General features: G+C 55.1%; 8 protein-coding genes and 1 non-coding gene across 9 annotated transcripts; 4 read left to right on the top strand and 5 right to left on the bottom strand.

Moving 5' to 3' along the window:
• The first annotated feature begins 2161 nt into the window (after nt 1–2161).
• On the top strand, nt 2162–4612 carry IE81DRAFT_319414 (putative RPN5-26S proteasome regulatory subunit). Its single transcript, XM_025512717.1, has 6 exons — nt 2162–2589; nt 2732–2791; nt 2860–3366; nt 3443–3945; nt 4026–4179; nt 4266–4612. The coding sequence occupies exons 1-6, from the start codon at nt 2506–2508 to the stop codon at nt 4569–4571; spliced, it is 1614 nt and encodes a 537-aa protein (XP_025373205.1). The 5' UTR covers nt 2162–2505; the 3' UTR covers nt 4572–4612.
• Nucleotides 4613–4714: 102 nt separating this feature from the next.
• IE81DRAFT_81347 (hypothetical protein) lies at nt 4715–8408 on the bottom strand. The gene is made up of 6 exons (XM_025517669.1): nt 8108–8408; nt 7104–8023; nt 6876–7031; nt 5682–6810; nt 5262–5617; nt 4715–5190 (listed from the first exon to the last, which is right to left on the bottom strand). The coding sequence occupies exons 1-6, from the start codon at nt 8281–8283 to the stop codon at nt 4850–4852; spliced, it is 3078 nt and encodes a 1025-aa protein (XP_025373204.1). The 5' UTR covers nt 8284–8408; the 3' UTR covers nt 4715–4849.
• An 812-nt stretch (nt 8409–9220) lies between these two features.
• On the top strand, nt 9221–10139 carry IE81DRAFT_81312 (hypothetical protein). Its single transcript, XM_025517668.1, has one exon. It carries the CDS (start codon nt 9477–9479, stop codon nt 9954–9956), a length of 480 nt encoding a protein of 159 aa, XP_025373203.1. The 5' UTR covers nt 9221–9476; the 3' UTR covers nt 9957–10139.
• On the bottom strand, nt 10054–11544 carry IE81DRAFT_354857 (putative DIC1-mitochondrial dicarboxylate carrier protein). The gene is made up of 5 exons (XM_025516667.1): nt 11261–11544; nt 10970–11109; nt 10589–10889; nt 10378–10516; nt 10054–10290 (listed from the first exon to the last, which is right to left on the bottom strand). Exons 1-5 carry the CDS (start codon nt 11527–11529, stop codon nt 10150–10152), a joined length of 990 nt encoding a protein of 329 aa, XP_025373202.1. The 5' UTR covers nt 11530–11544; the 3' UTR covers nt 10054–10149.
• Nucleotides 11545–12082: 538 nt separating this feature from the next.
• Nucleotides 12083–12179, top strand: IE81DRAFT_t3. The gene has a single exon. It is a non-coding gene; the product is annotated as a tRNA-Val (tRNA).
• A 497-nt stretch (nt 12180–12676) lies between these two features.
• On the top strand, nt 12677–14151 carry IE81DRAFT_81244 (hypothetical protein). The gene is made up of 3 exons (XM_025517667.1): nt 12677–13144; nt 13231–13433; nt 13516–14151. Exons 1-3 carry the CDS (start codon nt 12775–12777, stop codon nt 13741–13743), a joined length of 801 nt encoding a protein of 266 aa, XP_025373201.1. The 5' UTR covers nt 12677–12774; the 3' UTR covers nt 13744–14151.
• Nucleotides 13916–15722, bottom strand: IE81DRAFT_363470 (hypothetical protein; the record flags this gene model as incomplete). Its single annotated transcript, XM_025516775.1, has 8 exons — nt 15338–15722; nt 15118–15257; nt 14848–15043; nt 14741–14768; nt 14656–14678; nt 14517–14584; nt 14141–14459; nt 13916–14068 (listed from the first exon to the last, which is right to left on the bottom strand). Exons 1-8 carry the CDS (start codon nt 15575–15577, stop codon nt 13916–13918), a joined length of 1167 nt encoding a protein of 388 aa, XP_025373200.1. The 5' UTR covers nt 15578–15722.
• Nucleotides 15723–16381: 659 nt separating this feature from the next.
• On the bottom strand, nt 16382–18868 carry IE81DRAFT_296493 (Xanthine/uracil permease). The gene is made up of 3 exons (XM_025512140.1): nt 16850–18868; nt 16741–16775; nt 16382–16666 (listed from the first exon to the last, which is right to left on the bottom strand). The coding sequence occupies exons 1-3, from the start codon at nt 18542–18544 to the stop codon at nt 16450–16452; spliced, it is 1947 nt and encodes a 648-aa protein (XP_025373199.1). The 5' UTR covers nt 18545–18868; the 3' UTR covers nt 16382–16449.
• Nucleotides 18869–19468: 600 nt separating this feature from the next.
• IE81DRAFT_327511 (Nramp-domain-containing protein) lies at nt 19469–21766 on the bottom strand (the record flags this gene model as incomplete). The annotated part of the gene is made up of 3 exons (XM_025515078.1): nt 19469–20936; nt 21008–21365; nt 21481–21766. 3 exons carry the CDS (start codon nt 21764–21766, stop codon nt 19469–19471), a joined length of 2112 nt encoding a protein of 703 aa, XP_025373198.1.
• Between the last annotated feature and the right edge of the window lie 792 nt (nt 21767–22558).

The raw sequence follows: 22558 nt of genomic DNA, 5'->3' as shown, positions 1-22558 counted from the left end.
CTTTCTCGTGGCTGTTGGGCCGCACGAGGTCGGCCGGTCAATTTGTGCTGTGCGGCGTGCGCTCCCCTGCGCGTTCTCTCTGTCCGATTTGCCCTGCATGACAGCACCTAAGCGTCCAAAGACAACCAACCCTTCGACCGAGCACGCGCGTGACCTCTTGCCGCTTCCTTCGCGTTCACGATCTGCTCGGTATTCATCATCCGCGATCTCTTCAGTCAAGCGTGCAAACAACGACATTATTGTGATTACACAGGACACCTGTTCGGGCAAGTATAGCAGCAGCAGGCATGTGGGCAACGTGCGGCTTGTAGATGTCAGTCGCTGCCAGGCAAGTATACTCACACTTGACTCTTGCCTTTGACTCTTGACTTGAATTACTTCGGCACGCGACGGACACGTCGGAGACAGCGCCTTGCGCGCTACACCGGTGCTGCTATGCTTGATGGCTGCCCATAGAAACTCAGCTCGCGACTACTGCTGTACCGGTACTGTACAGTACCTATACCTGCCTCGTCTTTGTATATACTGCATACTTAGCCACCCGGGCATGACGCCGAAGGCCGGTGCTGCAGCCTGCAGCCTGCAGCCTGCGCAGGATTTCAATCTGAATCTGGAATCGTGATTTTTTGGGCAAGGGCGGCACGACGAGCACGAAGGCTTGTAATCAAGGATACAAGATCGCTAGGCAAGAGGATATCCTAAAGCTCGTTTGTGAGTCGAGTTCAAGGCTATCCTCATTAATACGACTACAATCATAATGTTTGACACTTGAACTTTGACTCAAGACCTCGCTCGTACCAGCTAGGGTATATATTCGTAAATTTTCGAGCAACAAAGATTCAATTTCATGATTTGGACGGCTTAGCCTGCCAGCTTAGACGCAGCACCGTCTCTACATAACACATGCGAGCTCTTGGTATCGATCTCTTCCTTCTTTGATTGGCGTCGATGCTTTTGACTGAACCAAAGCCAAACCTTGAATTTGTCAATTCAAGTCAGACTCTACGAACCGAAACTTGGTATCTTCACCGGTATCTGCGATCAACGGGCGGCTTTTGGGGTGCGTCTGCCAGCTGCAACGCGTTCAGCTGTGACCGCAACCCGGCACATTCAAAGTCTTGTTGTGTAGCGGCATTCAAGATTGTGATTCCTCCATGGTTCCTCCGAGCTTGATTTTGAGACGGATGGCTGGTTGGTGCAGAGAAGGAGGGCAGGCCAGAATCAAAGCATTCGCATACACATTCAATTGGTGATTGCAAGCCAGGAAAGCTTCTCTGACAGTCATGCGCCATAACGTAAGATCAGGCGCTCTACTTTATGCCACACCCGTCCAATTCTCCGATCCAGGGACGACCTCTGGTTCCTTCGCAGGTGCTGAACACTCAAGAGCAATTCCGTGGTGAACTACGCATATATACTCTGCCTAGTCAGACGGACTGCTTCCGCACCGGAGGCTTGGCTGACTCGGCGCGAATGACACGCGCGCTTCCCGCTTCTTGAGCAGCCCTCTTCGTCGATTCGCCGCTTCGTGTCTAGCCGAGCTTTCATGCTACTAGGTCCCTGCACAGTGGAGACAGCGCGTTTCTATATTTCGAGAGGGAGACAGCGCGTTTCTATAATTCGAGAGGGACAGCTGCTAAGGACATAGAAGTGACGGAGCGTGAAGACAGCGAGAAACTCGAGAAAGGTCGCGCACAATGCGAAAGCGGTGACCGTCCGTGAACGTCCCCCGTGATTCGGCGGACGTCCGAGGCTCTCTGCGATCGGCGCCGAAAGACGTGAGCAACGTTACGACGATGCGGCTGCAGGATCTTACGAAACCTGGTCCGGACTCTTGGATGGCATCCGACCTCTCGCAGCAGTGATGGGATCCGGGCTCCCTCAGGATGACTTTGCATAGGCTGACCTTGGGAATCGCAAACAGACGCATGCGATTCGTCATGGAGTCTTGCCGGTATGGTGGCCGGGAAGGGAGGGCCGGTTCATATAGTCAAGAGTGGCCCAGCTATAATAGATGCGTTCACGGTGTGTGTGTAGGCTTCGGTCCACCCAAAGTCGTAAGCAGGCACGTGATCTGAATCGTGAGCATCGTTTGAACGCGCACGCGCCTTTTGAGCTTCGTCATCGCGATGGGAGACTTGCAGATGTGCAGCAACGGTCACGAGTCGTGGAGTCAGTACGTAAGAAAGAGGCCGTGCGCGCGCATCCAGCAGGAGTCAGGCAGGATGCAGCAGCAGCTTCCCAAGAACCTCACAACTGACGACTCTGGATCCGAGCCTGTCCACCTCTGATCAGCCATCATCCCACCTGTCACCCAGCTAAGGCTTCACACGCTTCTCGCACACACGACTCAAAGGAGGAGTGTCCAACTTCATCATATGGTGACACATTACTTTCTGGTAGCGATCCTAAGCAACGAGCCTGACATTCCATCCTTGGCCCGCTGAACTTGAAGCGACCAGAGACTTCCAACCCAGTCAAGGAACAGATACTCACTGGTGCAGCATGAACGTCACCGACAAGAAACAGGAGGCAGACTTGTCCCCAGAGGTGGACGAGCTGGAGCCTCAAGTCAGATCATTGGCATCGGTGAGTCTTCAACACGGCCGCAAAGCTTTTGGGGTGCAAGGCAAGCACAACGCCGCTTCATCTCCTGGGCGAGCAACGCTCTGAGTCGGGCTCACTCATGCTCTTGCTGATGCGATCACCTATCCTCGCCCTGTATGCGTAGTCTGGCAAACTCACAGATGCACTGGAGAAGATTGCCACCTTGGAGAAGCGCTCTCGTAATGTAAGCTGACTGCGCCCATTCAAGCAACTCTCGTCAGCTCTTGAGGCTCACTCCTCATCAATCCGCAGGCAGCCGATTTGGGCTCCACTACCCGCCTGCTGCTGCTTTCCGTGCTGCTCATTCGAAGCAAGCCCGACCTCAAATCCACCAACTGGCAACTGCTTTCCGAGACCCTTTCTTCGTTGTCCCGCAAGCATGGACAGCTGAAGCAAGCGGTCACCAAGATGGTTCAATTGTCCATGTACTTTCTACACCCACCCGGCTCCAGCTTGGTGCCTTCTGAGGAGGGACCAGAGGACGAAGAGGGTGACGTGGAAATGAAGGACGTGGCGGCAGATAGCATCCACGGAGAAAAGCCTGGGTCGTCGAGTCAGGCAAAGGAAGCGAGCGGTCAAGCCAAAAAGGGGGACAGGAAGCCGGGCCAGGAAAAAGCTCTGGAGGACAAAGGCGAAGGTGCAGAGGACCCAAAGATCACCAAGCTGATAGATGAAGCAAAGACGATCGGTGACCAGGGTGTGACGGAGGATCAAAGGCACAAACTGATCGAGACTTTGAGAACGGTTACCGAAGGCAAGGTGAGTATTTGGCTGCCCAGTGAGGCCTCACACACATGTGTACGCGACCTCACTTCTGCTGCATGCACTTGGACAGATCTTTGTAGAGGTGGAGCGTGCTCGGGTCACGCGTCTTTTGGCTTCTATCCTTGCTGCAAAAGGCGACGTCTCGGGTGCTGCGGATGTTCTGCAGGAGCTCGCAGTGGAGACATTTGGCAGTATGGGTCGTCGAGAAAAGACGGACTTCATTCTCGAGCAAATGCGCTTGAACTTGGAGAGGGGCGACTATGCAAGAACTAACATCGTCTCGCGCAAAGTCAACACAAAGTTCTTTGACGAGAGAAGACAACAAGACCTCAAGTTGAAGTTCTACGAATTGATGATCAAGTATGCCCTACACGAGCGCAAACATCTTGATGTTGCTCGCTACGAAAACGCGATCTTTGACACCCCAAGGATCAAGGTGGACGAGCAAAAAGTTCGACAAGCCCTGCAGAATGTCGTTGTCTTCTTGATCTTGTCCCCGTATGACAACGAGCAAAGCGACATGATGGCTCGGATCGAGCAGCTCGAGGCGCTGGACAAGGTGCCGGAACACAAGTGAGTCTGCAAAGGTCTCTCAGAAAGCTGGACTTGGGCAGCTGAAACTGAAGCGTCGCTACCCTCTTGCACGACAACAGGAACCTCCTCAAGTGCTTCACCACACCCGAATTGATGAGATGGCCAGGCATCCAGGAGCTCTACGGACCTCTTCTGCGCTCAACGCCTACCTTTGCTGTTGGAGCTGATGGCGACTACAGATGGGAGGAGCTGCACAAGAGAGTCGTTGAGCATGTGAGTGCCACGCAGCGGTGATCACGGCAGTCGACTTGTGCCGGATGCATCGTTTTTGACTCCGGTCCCAAATTTTGACATCGCAGAATATTCGCGTCGTGAGCAAATACTACACCAAGATCACCCTGGAAAGGCTCGCAACCTTGCTTGACCTGTCGGTGGAGGAGGCGGAAAAGTCACTCGCTGCACTTGTCACTTCGGCCACGGTCTGGGCCAAGATTGACAGGCCTGCTGGTGTGGTCAACTTTGAGAGGAGAAAGGAGACTTCGGAGCACCTCAATGCGTGGAGCAACGACATGGGTCAATTGCTGGGCCTGGTCGAAAAGACTTGCCATTTGATCAGTAGAGAGCACGCAATCTCCAAGGCGGGCTTGGTTGCTGCCCAACAGTAGACGCAACATTTGATGCAAATGAGATGGCTTTGAAACCTTGAGTCGTGTGCGTTGAAGGACGGAACCGAAGTACTTGAGTTGAGAAGCTCTATGTGTGCGTAATGCAAGTGCGGCAATTCGTTGACAAGGCGACAAGATCGACAAGACGATGGGGAGGAGTCAAGTGTTGTGGTGTGAGGTGCGCCATATCGGGGGAATGCGTGTGATCGTAATAATTGTGGAAAGGCTTAGGGGACTTGCGCGAAAGAAGGGTCATTGTTCTATCAGAGAAAGCGGAGTCAAGGAGTCGCGTAAAGTTGCGATGAGCTTTGATCAGCCACATTGAAAGTGTCGTCACGGAGGGCGTGCGTGCGAGTGCGCTTGCTGGACCGGAAACGAGAAGCTGCTTTTCGAGCGGAAAAAGCACCGCTGGCGGTCGACGATCCTTTGTCATGGTGCAGCATTCGAGCTACGTGCGTACCATGGCCGGCGCGAAGCATGCTGTCCCTCTTTCCGGAGCGCTCGCCGATGGCACCTTTGGCATTCGACAGCTTCCAAACGCCGAATCCCCGTCCACTCGACTCGAGCCCTACAACAACCCTTTCTTGATGAACAGCCTCCTCAAATTGACCCAAGAAGCCTGCGAGTCATAAAGAGAGGGGGGGAAATGTTAGCTTTAGCCCGCATGGACGCGTGGTGTTGGCTGCTCACTGGTCTTGGTGGTACGGATAGCTTGCTGGCGTGTGATCGGCTGTCCTGAGCAGCCGGAACGACCACAGTGGCTGCAGGAGCTCGCAGCATCGATGCCCGTGCTCAGACTCCATGCACTGCCTGGACCTATCAAGCGGCTGGGTTGGCCGACAGCGGTTGCATTGCCCATCAAGGCGGCGACGGCACCCCCGGACACATTCTTGGCATACGGCTGGCCATTGCCCAAGTGGGTCGCGACGAGGTGCGTTGGATCGATCAATCGGCGCTGAGCTAGGACGGCAGCGGGCACGTCCTTGACTTCTCCTGTCGTCGGGTCGCTGTACGCGACCAATTGTGAAGATGTGCCCCATGCCCAACTGCGCAGAGTGGTGGGGCCATCTCAACAGGTGTGTCTGTTCGAGCGGCAGCTACGACACTCACAAGAAGAGGATGATCGCTACTATGGCGTGTGTATAGAGGAGGCCGATGAAGAGGAATAGAGGCGCTTTCTCGTACTGCTGAGCGAGTACAGGCTGCCAGCCCCTGACCTCGACGTCCTGCTTTTGCATGAGACCGGCCGGAAGCGCCAAAGAGCTGTAGGCTAGTGCGCTAGCGAATTCGAAAGCAAATTCGTCTCGCGATAACTTGTCGGTGAGACGAGTCAAGGATAGGACAGTCGCTTCCGTGACACCGCCGGAGACGAAAGGACCTCCGAGAGCATGCACTAGCGCCGGATCAGCGGGTCTGCGGCTTTCGAGAGTGAAAGAGCCATTAAAGTAGCTGAAAGTCAGCTCTTCCCAGAGCATTCGGCACTTGAAGGCAGCAAATGAGGCGCCTCCGGCCGGTGTTCCGATAGCCTTCAGGCTAGACTGATTAACGGAGAGTGCTGGACTAGCGGAGAAGATTGCAAGCGCAGAGAGCTCCATGGGATTGCTCTTTGGTCCCTGTACACTTTCTGACTCTCTCGGTGCCTTGCCCGCTTGGTCGAGAAGATAGAAGCGGCTTTGAGACGCCCACGAGCTGGTGTCGGTCGGGACGATGCTGCCGCTCAGTTCTGCGTGACCAGCCTTGCTGCAGTTCACGTTTGTTCCCATGCTCTCGCATTCATCAGTGAGCACCTCGCACTGGGAACTGATACCCAAGGTCGATGAGGAGAAGATATCTTGACGTCGAATTTGAGATGCACTCAGATATGCGAGCGGTGCGATGGGATGTTCAGGATCGGGATACATCGAGATCTGACGCGTTCTGCTAGCATTGTTGACGACCAGCCAGCCCTCTGCTGCGGTGACCGAGTGTTCATCGCCAAAGAAGGGGAGCCCTTCATCCGCGCCTCTTCGCAGCGGGGTTGAAACCGGAAGCAAGCGGTCTTCGTGACGTCCATTGAGATCTTTCGAAGCTCTTCGCGCACGATCATCGACGACCTCTGAGCGTGGCACCTGTGCTGCAGCTGGGAGAGTGACCAAGCACGGGAGCTGCTGCATGTCTGCGGTCTGATTGCAAATATGGCTGTTCAGAGACCATGACATGCCTTTTCGGCTGGTGAAGGTGTCGACGTCGACCACGGAGACTGAACGCCAGATACCAAGTGTCAGCGCCTATGCCCCTTGAAAGTGGCACGCATGGACTGCTCACCAGTCCTAGTGCTCTCGTGCAGCCAAAAGTCCACCCAAGCACACGCAGATGTCAGGCCAATCAGGACAATCAGCCAGGCAACAGCTTTGCGTAGCATGTTAGGGACTGAAGCGTGGGAGCCCTTGCTCTTGAACATATGCTTCACGCTGTGGGAAACTTTGAGATCCAATAGCGTTGCATTCGTGAGCGCACAAGTAAATTGACCCCTGTGCGCGCGTGAAGACTCACTCGATTCCAAGCTGTTGGCGCCGCACACTTGCAAGAGGAGAGCGTACTGCAACGGAGTTGGCAGCTGCTCGACCTTGTCGGCACTGCCGCTATTGGCAACCTTTTCTTGCAGCGTGAGCCAGTCTGCGGCGAGCGAGTACGCGACCAGAGACATGGATGGTGCGACGCTGAATCCGACCAGAACGGCGACTATGCTGGTGAACGTGAGTGTGACTGGGTGCGACACCTGTTCGTCGAACTTCAAGACTGCTTCTGGACCGAGCGTCTTGTCGTGGTAAGAGCGACCCAGCTCATTCTCGTCGCCCTCTCGGAGGTAGAGCACCCCTTCTGATTCAAGTGGCATCTTGTGACCTACAATCCATGCAATGATCACCGTCGCTGCGCCTGCAGTGAGCAGTAGGACTAGAATTACAGGCACCGCGAGAAGAAGTGGTGGCACGAAGCGCTGTGCTGCCGTGCTTGCATACAGCACCGCTCCCGAGTGAGAGTTGCTGGATGAATCAGATCCCTCATGACGTTTCTCGCCCACCCCGGCTCCCTGCTCATCTGCATGCGCCAATCCGACAACATTGGTGCTCTGCGCATCGTCGTCGGCCAGAAATGCCTTGGATGGGCCGGGCGAGTTGCTAGCTAACGTAGTGGAGCTGTGCTGTGCTTCTGACCCGGGTAGAATGTATGGATAGCCGCTCCAGGTGTGATCAGCTGCAACTGGGGTAGATGGCGGTGCCTCAAACGCGCCACGTCGGCCCTGAACATGCTCCAGAGCCTCGTGTGGGTTATCTTCGTGCCAGCCCTCGTGTATTGGCGGAGCATCGGCTGAGCAGTGCTCTACCACAACCTCGATCTCGTTCGGACGAGAAGACACGTGACGGCGTGAAGGAGAGTCTGAGGGATTGCTGCTCATAGATGTGCGACGTCGGCTATTGAGCGCCGTTCGCAACGAAGGAATCAGCATCAGGAGGATCAGAGACAGACGGTCGATCGACGCAGTACTCTTTGCTCACATCGAGGAGCCCGAGACGTGTCTTGAGGAAACATCTGGTCTTGATCCTGGCCCTCCATGGATGTCGTGCGTAGACCCGAATTCGTCCACTGATCGCTGGCAACTTGCTCTACTCTCCTGCGCGTACCTCCCTCCGGTTCTGCGCGTCCTTGTCTCTTGTGAGTAGGATCTAGGCATGACGGGAGATCACGTTCGCACTTTGCACAGGACCGAATTTCTTCGGTTCAAAGAGCGTCGAGATGGTCGGCCATCGAGTCCAGGTGCTGGGAACAAGGTGAAACTACAGAGCTGAGCGTAGCAAGTGAGAGTTTCGGTGCATTCAGTCCATCTGCTACCGGCGTGTCTGGGTGAACCGATATGGACGGCTTGGAGCGGGCGCGGACTTTTGACTGCTCATTGATAAAGACGCATTTGGCTTTGGTGTGCGCTATGGGTTGGATGTAAGCGCTGAAGCTCGCAGGAGCCCTTTCCGTATCGCGCATACAGATAACACCGGCCAATGCTCGACGAGATCTGGGAACGCTGGTGATCTTGCCGAGCGGTGAGGGCGCATGCTGCACATGCCACCCGAGCCTGACACTCGATTGCAACATACCGACCACAAGGGGGTCCATGAGTGTTGGCACTTTGAGAGGGACGGTTGTTGTGTGGTCTGTGCACAGTCCGACGGCGCTGACAGGGTCATGTAGAGATCAAGCCGGATGTGCTAGGTACAGTGTGAGTACAGTCGTGAGTAGTCGGTGTGCACGCAGCTCCTTACTTGCGAAGTCTCAACGAATCCGTCGCTTTCGTTGCTGGAGTGCCGAAGCTTGTGGCCGAGCGGCCTGCGTGCAGCGCGGCGTCGCGCCGCGCTCAACGCCAGACAATCGCAATCATCACGAATCTAGCTCCTGCCGGCGAACGTCCCACGAGCGATCAAAGCCCGTGAGGGCACTCGGATGGAGAGGACGAGACTCCCGTCTGTATCAACAGCAATTCCAGATCGGAGTGAGTACCGCGCGCAGGGGCGGTGGAAACGAAGGCCGGCAGCAGCCTGCGCGCGAGTGCATCTATATATCTGCATGCTCGAGAGGCATGTGATTCGTGATGATTCACGCAAGCAAGGAGGCACGCACGCACGCATACCCATACCGCGTATACGCAGATGGATGCCGCCGGCGTCGATCCGCTAAGTCTCGCTTAATTGCCGACCATCCCATCAGCATCGGCCATGCGCAGCTGCTGCTGCTGCACGCGCTCAACGGTCTCGCGGCCGAGTCTTGCATCCCACCTGCGCTCCAGCACACACGCGTCATGCACGATCTTTTCTATTTGCGGCACAGAGCGCTCGACCTTCAACAGCACTCGTGACTCGAGAGTTGTGGAGGTCGATGGGCCTACCGCGAGAAGTTGAGGATACAAGATTGAGCTCGAGGCAGCCTCATCAGGCTCAGCTAGGAGCGCGAGCGAGCAGTGTCCGAGATATAAAGTGGCACAGCTTTAGAACACGGAAGGCAAGCTGGGCTGCTCGTCGCTCCAGTATTGGGTATGGAATCTGTACGTGGATGAGCGCGCGCCTCGATCACGTCCTGCTGTACTCACGACTCACGACTCGCGACTCGCGAATGCAGAGGCCAGACGTGGGACGAGCATCCTATGTCGAGAGCCACGTTCGCAGCGGTAGCTACACGCTGCCGATTGATCTGCGATTGACACTGCCCAAAAGCGACTTTGAGCCGGTCCGGCTTCGAGTAAAGCGTATCGGTGCATCTCGTCTTACGCTGCTGTGCTGTTGCGCCACGCATGCGTGGTGGCGCGGAGGAGATGATAGGCTCATGAGACCGCCTAGGTCTCGTAGGTGCTTCGATTGATACTCCTGAATACTGAGCACTGCCAAGCTCTATCCCTCCTCGTCATTGCTGGACCGCGAATTGTCTAGAATGGATTAGGCGCGATGTGGTAGTCTACAATTTGAGTGCAGCAAGCCCGAAGAGTCTCTATGATGTAGATTTGGCGCGCAGAGGGTGACGCGGCGAAGCCAAGTGTACGAGGAGTGAAGACTGTCTATGATCTCTTGTTGTCTTGCTCTGCGCTGCCAGACACATCCGGAATGCCCGGATTTCGTTGTGAGGGTAGCCCTTGCTGTTCCCTCGCGACGTCCACCATCAATCGGAGCTTCTCGAGGATCACAAAGATCAGGATTGTCTGCATGCCACATACGGAACAGCATCGTCAGCATTACAAGAAGCACCCAGCCACGACGGCGCCTTCAGATAGATCCACAGTACTCACATTCGGTGACAATCTGACCCACGCCGGTGTCCAGCCACGGAACAAGAAGCCGATGCCCTCCTTTTGTATCGCCCGCTGCAGCTTCGCTATCGTACCACCGCTAGCGCCGTTCGCAGACATGACTCGAGCTTTGATAACGCTGCAGCGAAGGCAGATTGTCAGGAGTCAGCGAAGCTATTTGGAAGTGATCGCGACGCGTTTCGCAACTCACTCAGCTGGGCTGCAAACGGTGGTTGCAACCGTGCCTGCCAGGAAGCTTGCACTGAAGTGAAGCCATGTGCCTTCCTTGTAGAGCCCAGTGTTGAGCAAGGAATGCTTAAAGAAGTCGTACGTTGCGAGCTGAGATGCGTTCATGAGCACCGCTCTTGTGACGTTTGGGACGATACCGCGGAACAACGACACGGGACCCTCCGTGACAGTCATACGGTAGACCCCATGTAGAGCATGTTTATAATTATACCGCTCTGCTGGTGGTCTGTTGAGGTCTGACGTCATCCGCACGAGAATGATGTCTAGGACAAGCACAGAGCAGGCGCGGTTTAAGCTGAGAAAAGACAAGAGGCCACCGCGCGGTATCTGCAAGTGCACTCACCAGCCGGGTTCCCTGCTACACCTCCTGCAGCGCCTGCTATTGAAGCACAAGCTGCTAATTTCCATGCGGGCAGGGGTTTGCTAGGTGGTCCATCAGACGGCGTTCTGAGCTCTACTTTCAACCAGTCGTAAGCCCCAAACCTGTGAAGAACGGGCGACGAAAGATGAGCAGAGCTCGAGCGCGCCCAGAGCAGGATCGACAGTCGGTGACAGGTGTTGGGACGTCGCAGCATTTGACATGCAGCGCAGCTCAAGCGTTCGGTCGAGTCACTGCTCCTGTCGCCAGACTCACCTAGTGACGCTGTATGTCATTTGCCGCAGCAAGCTCGCAGTCAGGCCAGCATACAATCCAGATATCCCATCGTGCTTTGCGGTGCCCTTGAGTGCGTCCCACATCCCCTGCTTTGCCTTTGCAGTTTGCATCCGATTCTTGACGCAATCCAGTGGATGTGTCACGAACGATGCGAGACATGCTGCTACACCTCCGAGGTAGAACGGGTATGCCGGCGGCTTGGGCCTCCTCTGAGCCGAAGCAACACTTGACGATGCTGGAGAAGCCATACTATTGTCGCTACGCGGTCGGGCACGACGCTCGAAGTCCTCAGTGTGCTGTTGTCGCACCGATCGTAGCACGCAATGCCCAACGCAAGGATGCGAGAGTGAAGCTGCTGATTCGGAGACGTTCCAGAGCAGGAAGGAGATCTTAGCCCTTCTGTGACTGTCGTCAAAGATCCGCCTTTAAGCCCTCCAGCACGTGCAAAGCGAAGCGGCAGGGTTGGTGTCTGCATCGACAAGCTGTTGGAGATCTCGAGACGGGGGCGCCCTGAACTCGCGACAAGAAGGGAGCAGCTCGTTGACTCTGCACGTCGCTGCTTCTTCTGTCTGAGTCAAACTTTTCATGCCGGTACCTGCTGCTGCTGCGCCTTTGCAGCTTTTTGTCGGCATGCAGTTCCGACTGCTTGTGCACCAGGACTTGCGACTCGTGACGGACTGCACTCTTGGTCTCTCCGCTCATGCATCGGCAAAACGCCTTCGACGTCATCAGGCCGCAACGGAAAATGCTTCATCTCTGGGGTTTGGACTATATTGTGAAAATTGGCAGCGAAGCTGCTACGGCAGCTTGGCGCAGTTGGTTAGCGCGCTTGCTTCACAATTGTCGAAAGGCATTGTGTGGTCGCAAGAGGTCCTGGGTTCGACCCCCAGAGTCGTCAAAATTTTGCAAGATTTTCATTTTCCGGATTTTGATTTTGTGAATCGGGTTATCTGCTTCAGCGAAGACGCGACTGTGGCAGGTGCAACGCACCAGCGGGGCGCGTCGATGCCCAAACAATTTGCATTTTTACGAGCGATGTCCAAGAAGATCTGTCGCTGCGATACTGCTGCTGTCGCTCGGCTGTGTGACTGCGCAGTCGCACATGCTGTATATACAGGGTCAAGAAAGGCCATTTGGGCTGCAATCAAAGTGTCAGCTCTTCCGAATTGCGGCTGCGAACACGCGGGCCATGCATGCCGCTACGCGAGTAAACATAGCGCTGGCGCGTCGGGCACTTTGCCACCTCCGAAGCGGCAACTAAGCGGTTTATCCGTCCACTCCTCCACATGCAAGTAGCAGTACGTGATTGCCAACGGCGGCAGGCACTAAGGCCGTATCCGAACAATTGGTTGGCACTGTGGTCCTTCCTCTCTAACCTTCTTGGCTTCGTTGCGTATCCTCAACGATTTGTTAGCACAACAGTCGACTTAGGCTGGCGCTCCGCTCTTCACACTCGCACCCACCACCAGCAGTGACATCCACTCTTCACCAAAATGTCCTCTTCCATCACACTCCACCATCTAGAAGCTTCTCGCTCCATTGCAGCTCTGTGGCTGCTGGAATGGCTGGGCGCACCTTACAAGCTGATACAATATCCTCGTCATCCCGAGACCAGACTGAGCGTGGATGCAGCCTTTAGCCAGAAGGGATTGGCTTCAGTGCATCCCTTGGGCCGCTCGCCTGCCTTGACCGACCTAGGCGACGACGGCCAAGAATTCGCAGTGCTCGAAACGCCCAACATTTTGGAACACCTCCTCCGACATCTCAGTCCTGAGCACACCAAGAAGCGTCTAGGCTTCGAGTTCGATGAGAGGAGCAAAAGGGCCCAGGATGTCAAGTTCTGGCTTGCTTTTAGCGAGGGTGGTGAGTTCGCCCAATATATCGTGTCATGAAAGGTGCTGCTGTGCGCAGGTGCTTACTTCGAGCGACGCGTACCCCACTCATTTCAGGTCTGATGCTGCACACGCTTCCGCTCTTTTACGCCAACAAGGGCAAGGCCCTGACAGAGGAAGGTACCTCGCTGCAAGAACAGGCCATCGCGCGAGGACTCAAAGTGGACCTGGAATGGGTTGAACGATCTCTGCGTGAGACCAAGGCAAAGGGGGGCAAGGGAATCATTCAAACGCTTGACGGCGGTTTCGGCCCTGCAGACGTGAGTGGCGCAAGCAAAGTCTCGACACGCTCGCTGCAAGCCTCATTGGACTGACGAGCCGGTGCTCGCCACATGTCCACAGTTCGGAGCCATATTCCCATTAGAATTTTTGAGCACGATCGCTGATAATCGCTCGGAAGCATGGCGTCAGAACACTGGTCTCAACATCTCGCCGGCCATCAAAGAGTGGCTTAACGAGGTTCGCAAAGACTCGCTCTATCGTCAAGCAGTCACGAAGGAGAGCGGTGAAGTGGTCGATTTCAACAAGGGCCAAACTTACATTGGGAAGCTTATGAGGCTCAACCGGTGAGAGCGCTCAGAGAGGTTGCCTCTTGCGCGTGGAAGACAGGTGTGACCTCGTCACTCGCAAGCACTCTTTCCAAAGTCGTGTTGTACGTCCGTTGCTGGACACCATCTGGAATGGCCTACAGAAAGGTGTTCGTATCTCCTTGATAGTGCCACCAATTGCCGCCAATTGCTGCTCAAAAGACAGCCTTGCGAGTGCTAGCGCCCTTGGCTTTCTTGGCCGGGGGCGCTGCTGTTGGTGCAGATCTGCCATTGTTGTCCGCAGAACGCTTTGCGCTGCCGTCGGTCGCGGCGACTTCTTTCGGCCGCACGGTGACTTTCGCTCGAGGCTTGGCGGGTTATAAGCATGGGCCCATTCAGTTTATCGCATGCGTCGGAGATTCAACCGGACAAGAACATACCTCATTCTCGTCTTCGCTTTCCGTCACACTGTCTTCATCTGCGTCTATTGAGGTAGCCAGAACCGGCGATTTCGCAGGAGAAGCTGCGTGGCTTGGAAGCGTTCGTGCTTCAATCCGGGCAGTCGTTTCCTTGCTTGATGAGGACAAAGCGACTGGTTTGCGAGCATGGTCATTGTCTGCGTCCTCAAATCCATCATCTTCGAAACCAGCCTCGTTGACTTGGTCGTATTTGCTACGGACCTTGACACCGCCGTCGCGCGTTTTGTTGTATGCAGCCTGCCAATCGTCAATCTGAGATTGCATCAAAAGCTCCTTGGGCCTGCGAAGTGACACGATCAGCCTTGCAGGTCGCACAGAGACATAGAGCCACACTCACTGGTATTCGGTACTCCTTAGACCTGTCGGGTGCTTCGAGGTGATGCCAAGCTCGGTGTACAAGTCAGACTGCAATTATACAAAGACAAGAAAAGAGGTGAGCGTGTGTGCTCCACTGTGTGTATTTGCAGCACTCTCACCTTTGCGGCGGCGGGCAGTACGCCTGCAAAGAGAGAGGCGTGTCAGACCGACCGTCAGGATCCCGATGAATGTGTGCCTACTGACCATGTTCTTTGATGACACAGGTGAGAACCTGTCTCAAAGAGCGGATGCATTCAGCGACTCTGGTGACGTAGGTTCCTTTGGAGCTGGCGTCACGCCAACGAGCTCACCTCTCGCGCCGTGTCTTGATCGAAGAAATCGTCAAAGTACAAGCAAACGACCTGCTCCTCACTCTCCTGCTGCGGTAGCACGGCGGCCTTCACGGTCGTAACAGCGGCCTTCAATCTCGAAAGGGGTCCATCGCTGATCGACTTGGCGAGCGTTGCGAACAAGAGATCGATGCTCGTGCCGCGCCGGAAGAAAAGCCTGAAAAAACAGCAAGAATGCCATTGATTCTACGCGCGTCTGACGCATGATGAAGTGACGAACACTCGACTTACCACTTGCCGACGCTGAATCCAGAACTCACAGCCAACTCGGCTAGCTTGTACTTTAGATCAGCATCGGCTTGCGCCTTGTCCCTTCTTTGCTTCTTACTCAGAACACCCTTGCGCCCTCTTAGAGGGATATTCGGATCATCCTGCAAAGATCGAGAAACATTTGAGCGCACGTACATGCATGCTCCTCTCAAGCGGCTGATCTCTTCAAGATCGCACTGACGTCTATGCTCCGAATCTCATCTTCGAGACTTTTGACCATACTCCTTGCTTTGAGCAGCACCTCTTCACTGATGGGCGCCGCTTCTTGAGTCAGTAATCTGCGCGGACCCACCACCCATATCCAACCGTCGTACGATCTCTTGACGGAAGAAGGCTTGTTCTCTTTCAAAAAGTCATCCAACGATTGTTCCCTTGCACGCGGGGGTGCCCAAAACCTTCGAGGTGCTTGCGGTTCCGCCATGTATGCGAGGCTTTGCGTTGGAAGCAAGATCGTTTGCAGGACGACAGCAGCGTAGTCTTGAGAGGTATGGGTGTGCTGATGGAACACAGTCGAGAAGAGAGAGCTGGTCCATAAAGATGAGAGACTCGCGATCTCAAAAGTGCGCAGCAACGTGCCATCCAGCAATCAGCCGAATCTCGCTCGCGAGCTTAATTAATTGTTCAATCAAAATTAACGCATCAGCGACTCAGACTTCACTGCTACATTCGCGTGTCTAGGCACAGCAACTGCTAGCAAATTAAAGTTTGGCGCAGCTGATCAGCGCGCAGCGGCGCGCGGAGGTGTTGGACTCTCAGCACGCGCGGGTCATGACTCTGCATGGAGACGCGTTGCGTTATAACGGATGTTGCGCTGTTCGATCGTGATTTGTTGCATCGCCCGCCTCGATCGATCGAGGTCTGCATGGATATCATGCTGCGCGTGCAAAAGTGCCAACACAGCCACACATCACACGCTGCTGCTCATCATCCATCCGCGTGTATTCGTGCTTCGTAGCTGCGTGGTGACTCGTGTACGATCCGCTCACCAAAGACTCGTGTATGATCCACCCTCTGGTCAGTGTCGTCTCCGTTTGCGTGCTTGCGTGCGTGCTCGCTTGCTTGCTGCTCAGCCCGCCCTCTTGCAGCAATGAAAGCGTGAATGCATGCATGATGTTGGTCGCCTTTCTTCGGATCGCACACCAGATCCGAAAGCCTGATGAGCTGGGAGCGCCGATTGTCACACATCGCTGTTCAACCCGGACCTGCTCAATCGACAATTTCGACTCTTCGATCGTTTCGGCGAGCATGAGCGCAGGAGCCGTCGTGTCTATCATACAAGCTCGGAGCGAATGGTCACTGCTGCTTATGCCTTATCCCAATCTCATGTTCCGCGTCTTGTTCATCGCCTGCTGCGCTGACCACAGAGCTTGTCGTAGCGCCTTTGTGATAAGCGCTTGAAACAGCTATTTCAAGCTCTAGCGCAGACGCCTGGGAGGCTTTTTGTGCGCGCTCTTCCGCTGCCAAATCTTCGCCGTCGTATGGTAATATGGCATTGGCCACAAATCCAGTGCTGCACGTCGTGATGAAGGCGGTCAGCAAACACCTTTGCAAATATTACGTCAAGAGGATGCACAGACGACTCACAATGCAGCAATCACGAAGGGGGTCTGAATCAGAATCTGCGGCAAGTGAGGGGAAGCAAGAGCGGTTGTCAGGAAGAAGCTGATTGAGCGGCAGCTAAGCAAGCGCGCACCTTGATCGACGTAAAGAATCCTGCTAGAGCGTGATTCGCAGTGCTTGGAAGCAGATAAGTCGCCCAATCCTTGACCAAAAGGTTACCGCATCCCATCATCAGGGACGATGCCAGGACGAAGCGATTCCTGCGACTTTGCATGTCGACTCGCGCGATCAGCGAGAGGCCAGCGACAGCCACGCTAGCGAACAAGAAGCTCGTCACACCGCCCAAGATAGGTGCTGGGATGGCCAAAATGGCGCCAGCAATCTTGCCCAAGATTCCAAACAGCACCAAGAAGCCGCAACACCAGTAGCCCGCTCGACGATTGGCCACTCGAGTCATGCCGATGGTGCTAGTATTTTGGGCAAAGACCGACAGCGGTGTGATGGTCCCCAGCGCTGATAATAGTCCTCCCAGGCCGTCGCTGAGGATACCACCTTGAATCCGCCTGTCAAAGTCTGCTCCCTGCACGCTCAGCCGACTCATCTCCGACGCTGCCGTGATATCTCCAGTGGCTTCTGCCGTCATGGACAGGTACACTGCCAGCAACGGTAAGACGGCAGGTCCATATACTCGAAGCGGAAAAGTCTCCGTCCAGAGGAAGGTGATTGCGGGAGCAGCGTCGATGGACGAGCGCGAAGTGTAGCCTCCTCCTATGCCTGCCGTGACGGTCGGAATGATGAGTCCGATGACGATGCTGGCCGATCTCATCGCTGGCGAGCCAAACAGCTCGACAAAGACGATGGTCATGAAAGAGAAGAAGCCAAGGCCAAGGTACTCGGGTGATCCCCAAGGCAGAGCGTGAGGTGCGCCCACTTGAGGGCACACCGAGTATTGTCCGCTTGCGGGCCGGGATGAGCATTCCCCGCTGCCACCCGCCCAATCCAGGAATCCGCTGCTCCCGATCAGGTTGGCGCCGATGAGAAAGACGACGGGACCCGTAATGAGTGGCGGAAATGCGCGACGGATGAGCTTGACGGGGACGAAGCTGATGCCAATCTGGAGCAATGCGCAGAGCGCAGATGTGCCAAGCAGATACCCATAGCCTTGCGGACATGATAATCGAGCGCCTTGTGGACTGGTAGGACACACGCCATCTGCGTAGAGCGCAGTGGAGATGCTCGAAGCTGCGGATAGAGTGTTGAAGCTCGTTCCAACGACGCTAATTATGCCCGTGCCGATTTGCTTGTCCTTGAAGAACCTCAACGGGATGAACGAGAGCGGTATGGCCGACATTTGCAGCAAAGACAAAAGGCCGCTAGCGATGAGGGACGCCGAGATGAGATAAGAGCTGGTCGAGGCGTCCAGGGAGAATGTGGAAGCCACGATAATTGGAGGAGTGATGAGACCCGCAAGCATAGCCAAACAGTGCTGCAAGCCGCATATGGCAGCCAACACGATCGGTAAAGGGTCATTGAGGCCATAGAACGGCAGTTCGCCAGCGTGCTCTGGAGGTGCTCCTCTGCGATACCTTCTAGCCCAAGGCAGCCATCGAGGCTGGAATAGGCGTCGATAATTGTAGGATCCTAACCACGCCTCTCTTGTGCTCAACCAGTCCATCTGCGTGCGCACAACCTTGGCTGCTCTACCGACAAGGCCAGTAGTGTTCATGCGTCTCGGGCTGGATGTGCTGGGCGAAGGAAGGCTATCTGAATTCTTCTCGCGCACTGGCGCCGCTGCCTCTGTGTCTGGTTTGGAATCGAGCGTGTCCATGCTTGCGAAGTCGATTACCAAGCGCGTTCCCGGCAGAGTGCAAATCTCCAATGAAGAAACGGATGAAGCACCTCTACACACTTGGACAACCTGTATGCTAATTCTGATAAGGGTGCGTTTAGACCGACAACTCTGGCTTCCTTGGCGTGGACCTCGCGCAGTGGGGCTTTCTCTCCACGCTCGACTCGAAAGATTCCTGTCGGCGGCTTGTGGAACAGATGGGTGGCTGGATGCTTGAGACTAAATGCTGTTCAAGTGACAAACAATTGCGTCTATTCATCAAACCTGTCCCCTCCTTGACGAAGCAAAAAACCTGAATTTTGGTCGTTGTGGCATTCATTCTTGATTCTGATTGACTTTCTCACGATTCCTCTTGCCTTCAATTCTTCTGCCTTTTCATGCGCGATAAGCCCAGAAGGCTGCAGCAGCCGCGTGCTTTCATGAGCATTCACATTCAAATCTCAAAATTCTCAATGGCCGCGCGTGTGCAGGGCAAGCGTAACTGCATGTGTGATTTATACTCTGCTGCACTTTACGCGGCGCGTCTCGTGAGCAGGAACAATCAGCGCTGCGTGTGCGCTGTCTGAAACACAAACGTCCTGCGGCTAGGCATACTAAAAGATCCCTCAATCGGCACTCTGGGAGAGTCGCTGTTGAACACGCATCAAGATTGGGATGTGGCAAGAGTCTACTGAAGAGTCTATATGCAAGAAAGAGGAGTAGGAATTGAGGTATCGGTGACACTTTATTGCTACAAGCGAACAAAACCTTGATGGCTTTTGTGAACAGGCGGGTGCAAAGATACGTCGAAAAGGTGAGGATCTGCCGTGACAAAGCACAAGATCGCTTCCCACCGTGCGTGGCTTCCAGGCGCGTATGCGCAACCCCCGAGAGGAGTGCGAAATTCAAGTCTAGCGCAGTCTTTCAGTCATCGCCCATGGCAGAAGTGACGATGACGAAGCCATCGCAGATGAGGATCAAGCCGTAAAGCAACCAACCAAAGATGATGACCGACCAATGATTGGCGAATCGACCGATGCGTGGTCCTTCGTCTGCAACCGCAGATCCGGTTGCAGCCAACGCTTCAGCAGCGGCGTTCACTGGCGGCTCAGTCGACGATGAAGGCATCACAGCTTCAGGCGCGGATGCAGGTCCTCCCGCGATGCGCGAATCATTGGCGGCGTGCGAGTCATCCGCGACCTTTGCGTCGTCTGGCTTCTTGGCGTGTGCTGAAACATCATGAACGGTGTCCTGTTGCACATTCGCTTCGTGCTCCGAAAGCGGCAACTCCTGCACCGTCATCCAAGAGCGACTGCCAGTGACGACAAGGAGGGGCACGAGGACGAAAGGGAGCGCCATGGACAAGGCTACTTGACTCGCCACGAGCATCCGATCCAGTCCGCTTCGGCCGACAGCTGCAGCGACTGTGAAAGAAGGGATGAGAGCAATGCCTCTCGTCAATGCTCTCCTGACGAAAGGATTGGTGGTCCACCGGATGAAACCCTCGGAGATGAGTTGGCCTGCCAGTGTCACCGTCAGACTTGCAGATTGTCCAGCTGCCAGCAAGGCGACAGCGAATAGGATGGCAGATGTGTGACCGACTGTCGATTTGATCAGCGCAAACGCCTGAAACAAATCGCCGACTTCCTCGCGATTGCCGCCATAGTAGAAAGCGGCGGCGGCGACGATCAGAATGGCAGCGTTGACGACTAGAGCGAAGATGAGCAAGGACAAGACAATGTCGACAGTCGCATGTGCCAGGTGTATCTTGATATTCGCGACCGAAGGAGGAGCTCGATGCGAGTGGCTCTCGGGCGAAGGGATGGCTGGTCCGCCCAAGCTGAAGGTGGGAAAGCGCTCCGCCATGGCATGAGCTCGAGATCTTAAGCGAACCAAGGACTTTGGCAAGTACTTGGACACATCTTTCGGATCCTGAGTAGCCGTACCCCTGCTGTCATGGTCGCCCATGCGTTCCTGGACAGATTGGCCGTCTGCGCTGTCTCGGGGCTCGTTTGTACTGTCTCGTGGAGCGGGCAGACCTTCAGCCTCAGCGTTGACCTTGCGCGTCAACAGACGGTCTACGGTGGCCCATTGGCTTGCATTGAAGAGCGCGTGCGGCATGACGGTAGCACCGACGATACCAACGCCAATATAAAGAGCATCCTTCTCCACCAAGGTGCTGGACGGCACGAACCCGTAGAAGACATCTCCCCAGTCGGCATTTACACGAACGAGCAGAACGATGAAGCAGCCCATGACGATGAAGACGAGGATAGCAATGAGCAGCTCGAATGCGCGCATAGATGCGCCTTCTCGGTAGATGAGGAGAATCAGAAAGACGTCGACGCTGGTGATGAGCGTGCCCGCCCAGATTGGCAGGGCAGGAAACAGCCTGGGATGCATCGACGAGCGGGTGAGAACAGCTGCATCTCGAGTCAAGACGGGGGGTCAGAGTTGACTCACAAGTTCAGTGCGATGGCGCTTCCTACGAGTTCGGCAAGCTCGGTAGCGATGATGGCACCCTCCGCAACAATGTAAAGCAACCAGAGGAGTCCCAATCTGCATTTTCGCCAAGGCTTTCTCTGATCAATGCTTAGAGCAGCCCGCTCCGCCGCGGCCGTGTCGTCCAGCCCGTCCCTGTATAAGCTCAATTCCTTGTCTCTTTCCTCTGGCAGAAGCCACAGCCTAGTGGCTCTGGCGAGATCGACACCAACGACTGCGCCCATGCGCACTGCCAGCACTTGCAGCAAAATGCCCATGACGGAAGAGAGAAGGATGACGAAGAGCAACTTGTAGCCGTACTGAGCACCTGCCGACAAATCTGTCGACCAATTCCCAGGATCTGCAGAGGCAAGACGAAAGCATGGGAGAAGGACGAAGGTCAGCGACAGAGGCTTTACGCCGCGGGGGGGGGGGGGGGGCATTGCCAGACTCACCCATGAAGGCTACCGAGCTCATGATTCCAGGCCCGACAAAGTACATGTGTCTCCTCAAGATCACGCCCATACTTCTACCCACTCTTTTCATCCTGCCGACCTCATCGCTCCCGACCAAATCCACATCATTCGCAGCGGCGTCTCTGTCACTCAAACGCTGCTTGCCGTGCCAGCGGGCCTTTGTCCGTGGTGAAGAGGTAGGGACAGGCCTGACTGAGGCAGAAGCTCGAGACTGTCGGGCGTGCTCGCCTGCATCAGCCACGTCCCAGTCCGGAAGAGGTCCCATCGTAGCGGAGAGGCTGTGGTCGAGCAAAGATGCGTGAGAGGTGGGTGCGAGGAAGCAAAGAGGACAGTCGAATGAAATGGTCGAGGTGATGCTAGGTGTGGGGTGTAAAGCGTTGAAGTTGGAGAGACTGAAGTCTAGTGCTCGTGAGATGAACAGCAGATCTTCATTCAGCGAGGAGAGAGATGGGAACAGACGGATGACGTCGGATGCTCTTGTAGATGGAGAGGAGCTGACAAGGTACTCAACTTCATTTCATTCAAGATTGGTGATTTGTGATTCTGATTGATTGGAGTCGCTTTCAGCAATTCCTACATACAGTCTGAGTAGTACCTGCGCGCACCACACGGGAGTACGAATATCAGTCGATCCAGGCCGAAGTCCTTATTCTTCCTCCTCATCTGCAATCAACATGCTGCTGCTCTGTGCCGGCGGGGCTACTGCAGAAGTCCGCGGATATTAAATTGCCACTGTGACTTGTACCGTACAGAATTCATGAGTCATGACTGTGCAGGTGGCAGAGTGGCGGTATATAGCTGCCCATGCACCCACCTACATGTTGCTGCGTACGCCTATACATGGCCGCGAAATCGAGATCGCTCATCCTCTGGCAGCTGCTGCTGCGAAAGCTGCAAACTCCTGCTCAGCTGCATGCGGGCTCTCATGGCTGCTGGCCGTAGACAACCGGATCCGCACATAAATGCAATCACGACCTTTTATTAAATTTGGATATGAGCATTCTCGATTCTATATCGATTTCGATCAAATGACAATCAAGACACTTCTCTGCCTGCG

Source organism: Ceraceosorus guamensis, assembly GCF_003144195.1.
Source record: "Ceraceosorus guamensis strain MCA 4658 unplaced genomic scaffold IE81scaffold_2, whole genome shotgun sequence".
NCBI lineage: Eukaryota > Fungi > Basidiomycota > Exobasidiomycetes > Ceraceosorales > Ceraceosoraceae > Ceraceosorus > Ceraceosorus guamensis.
This window is presented reverse-complemented; position numbering and strand designations above follow the sequence as displayed.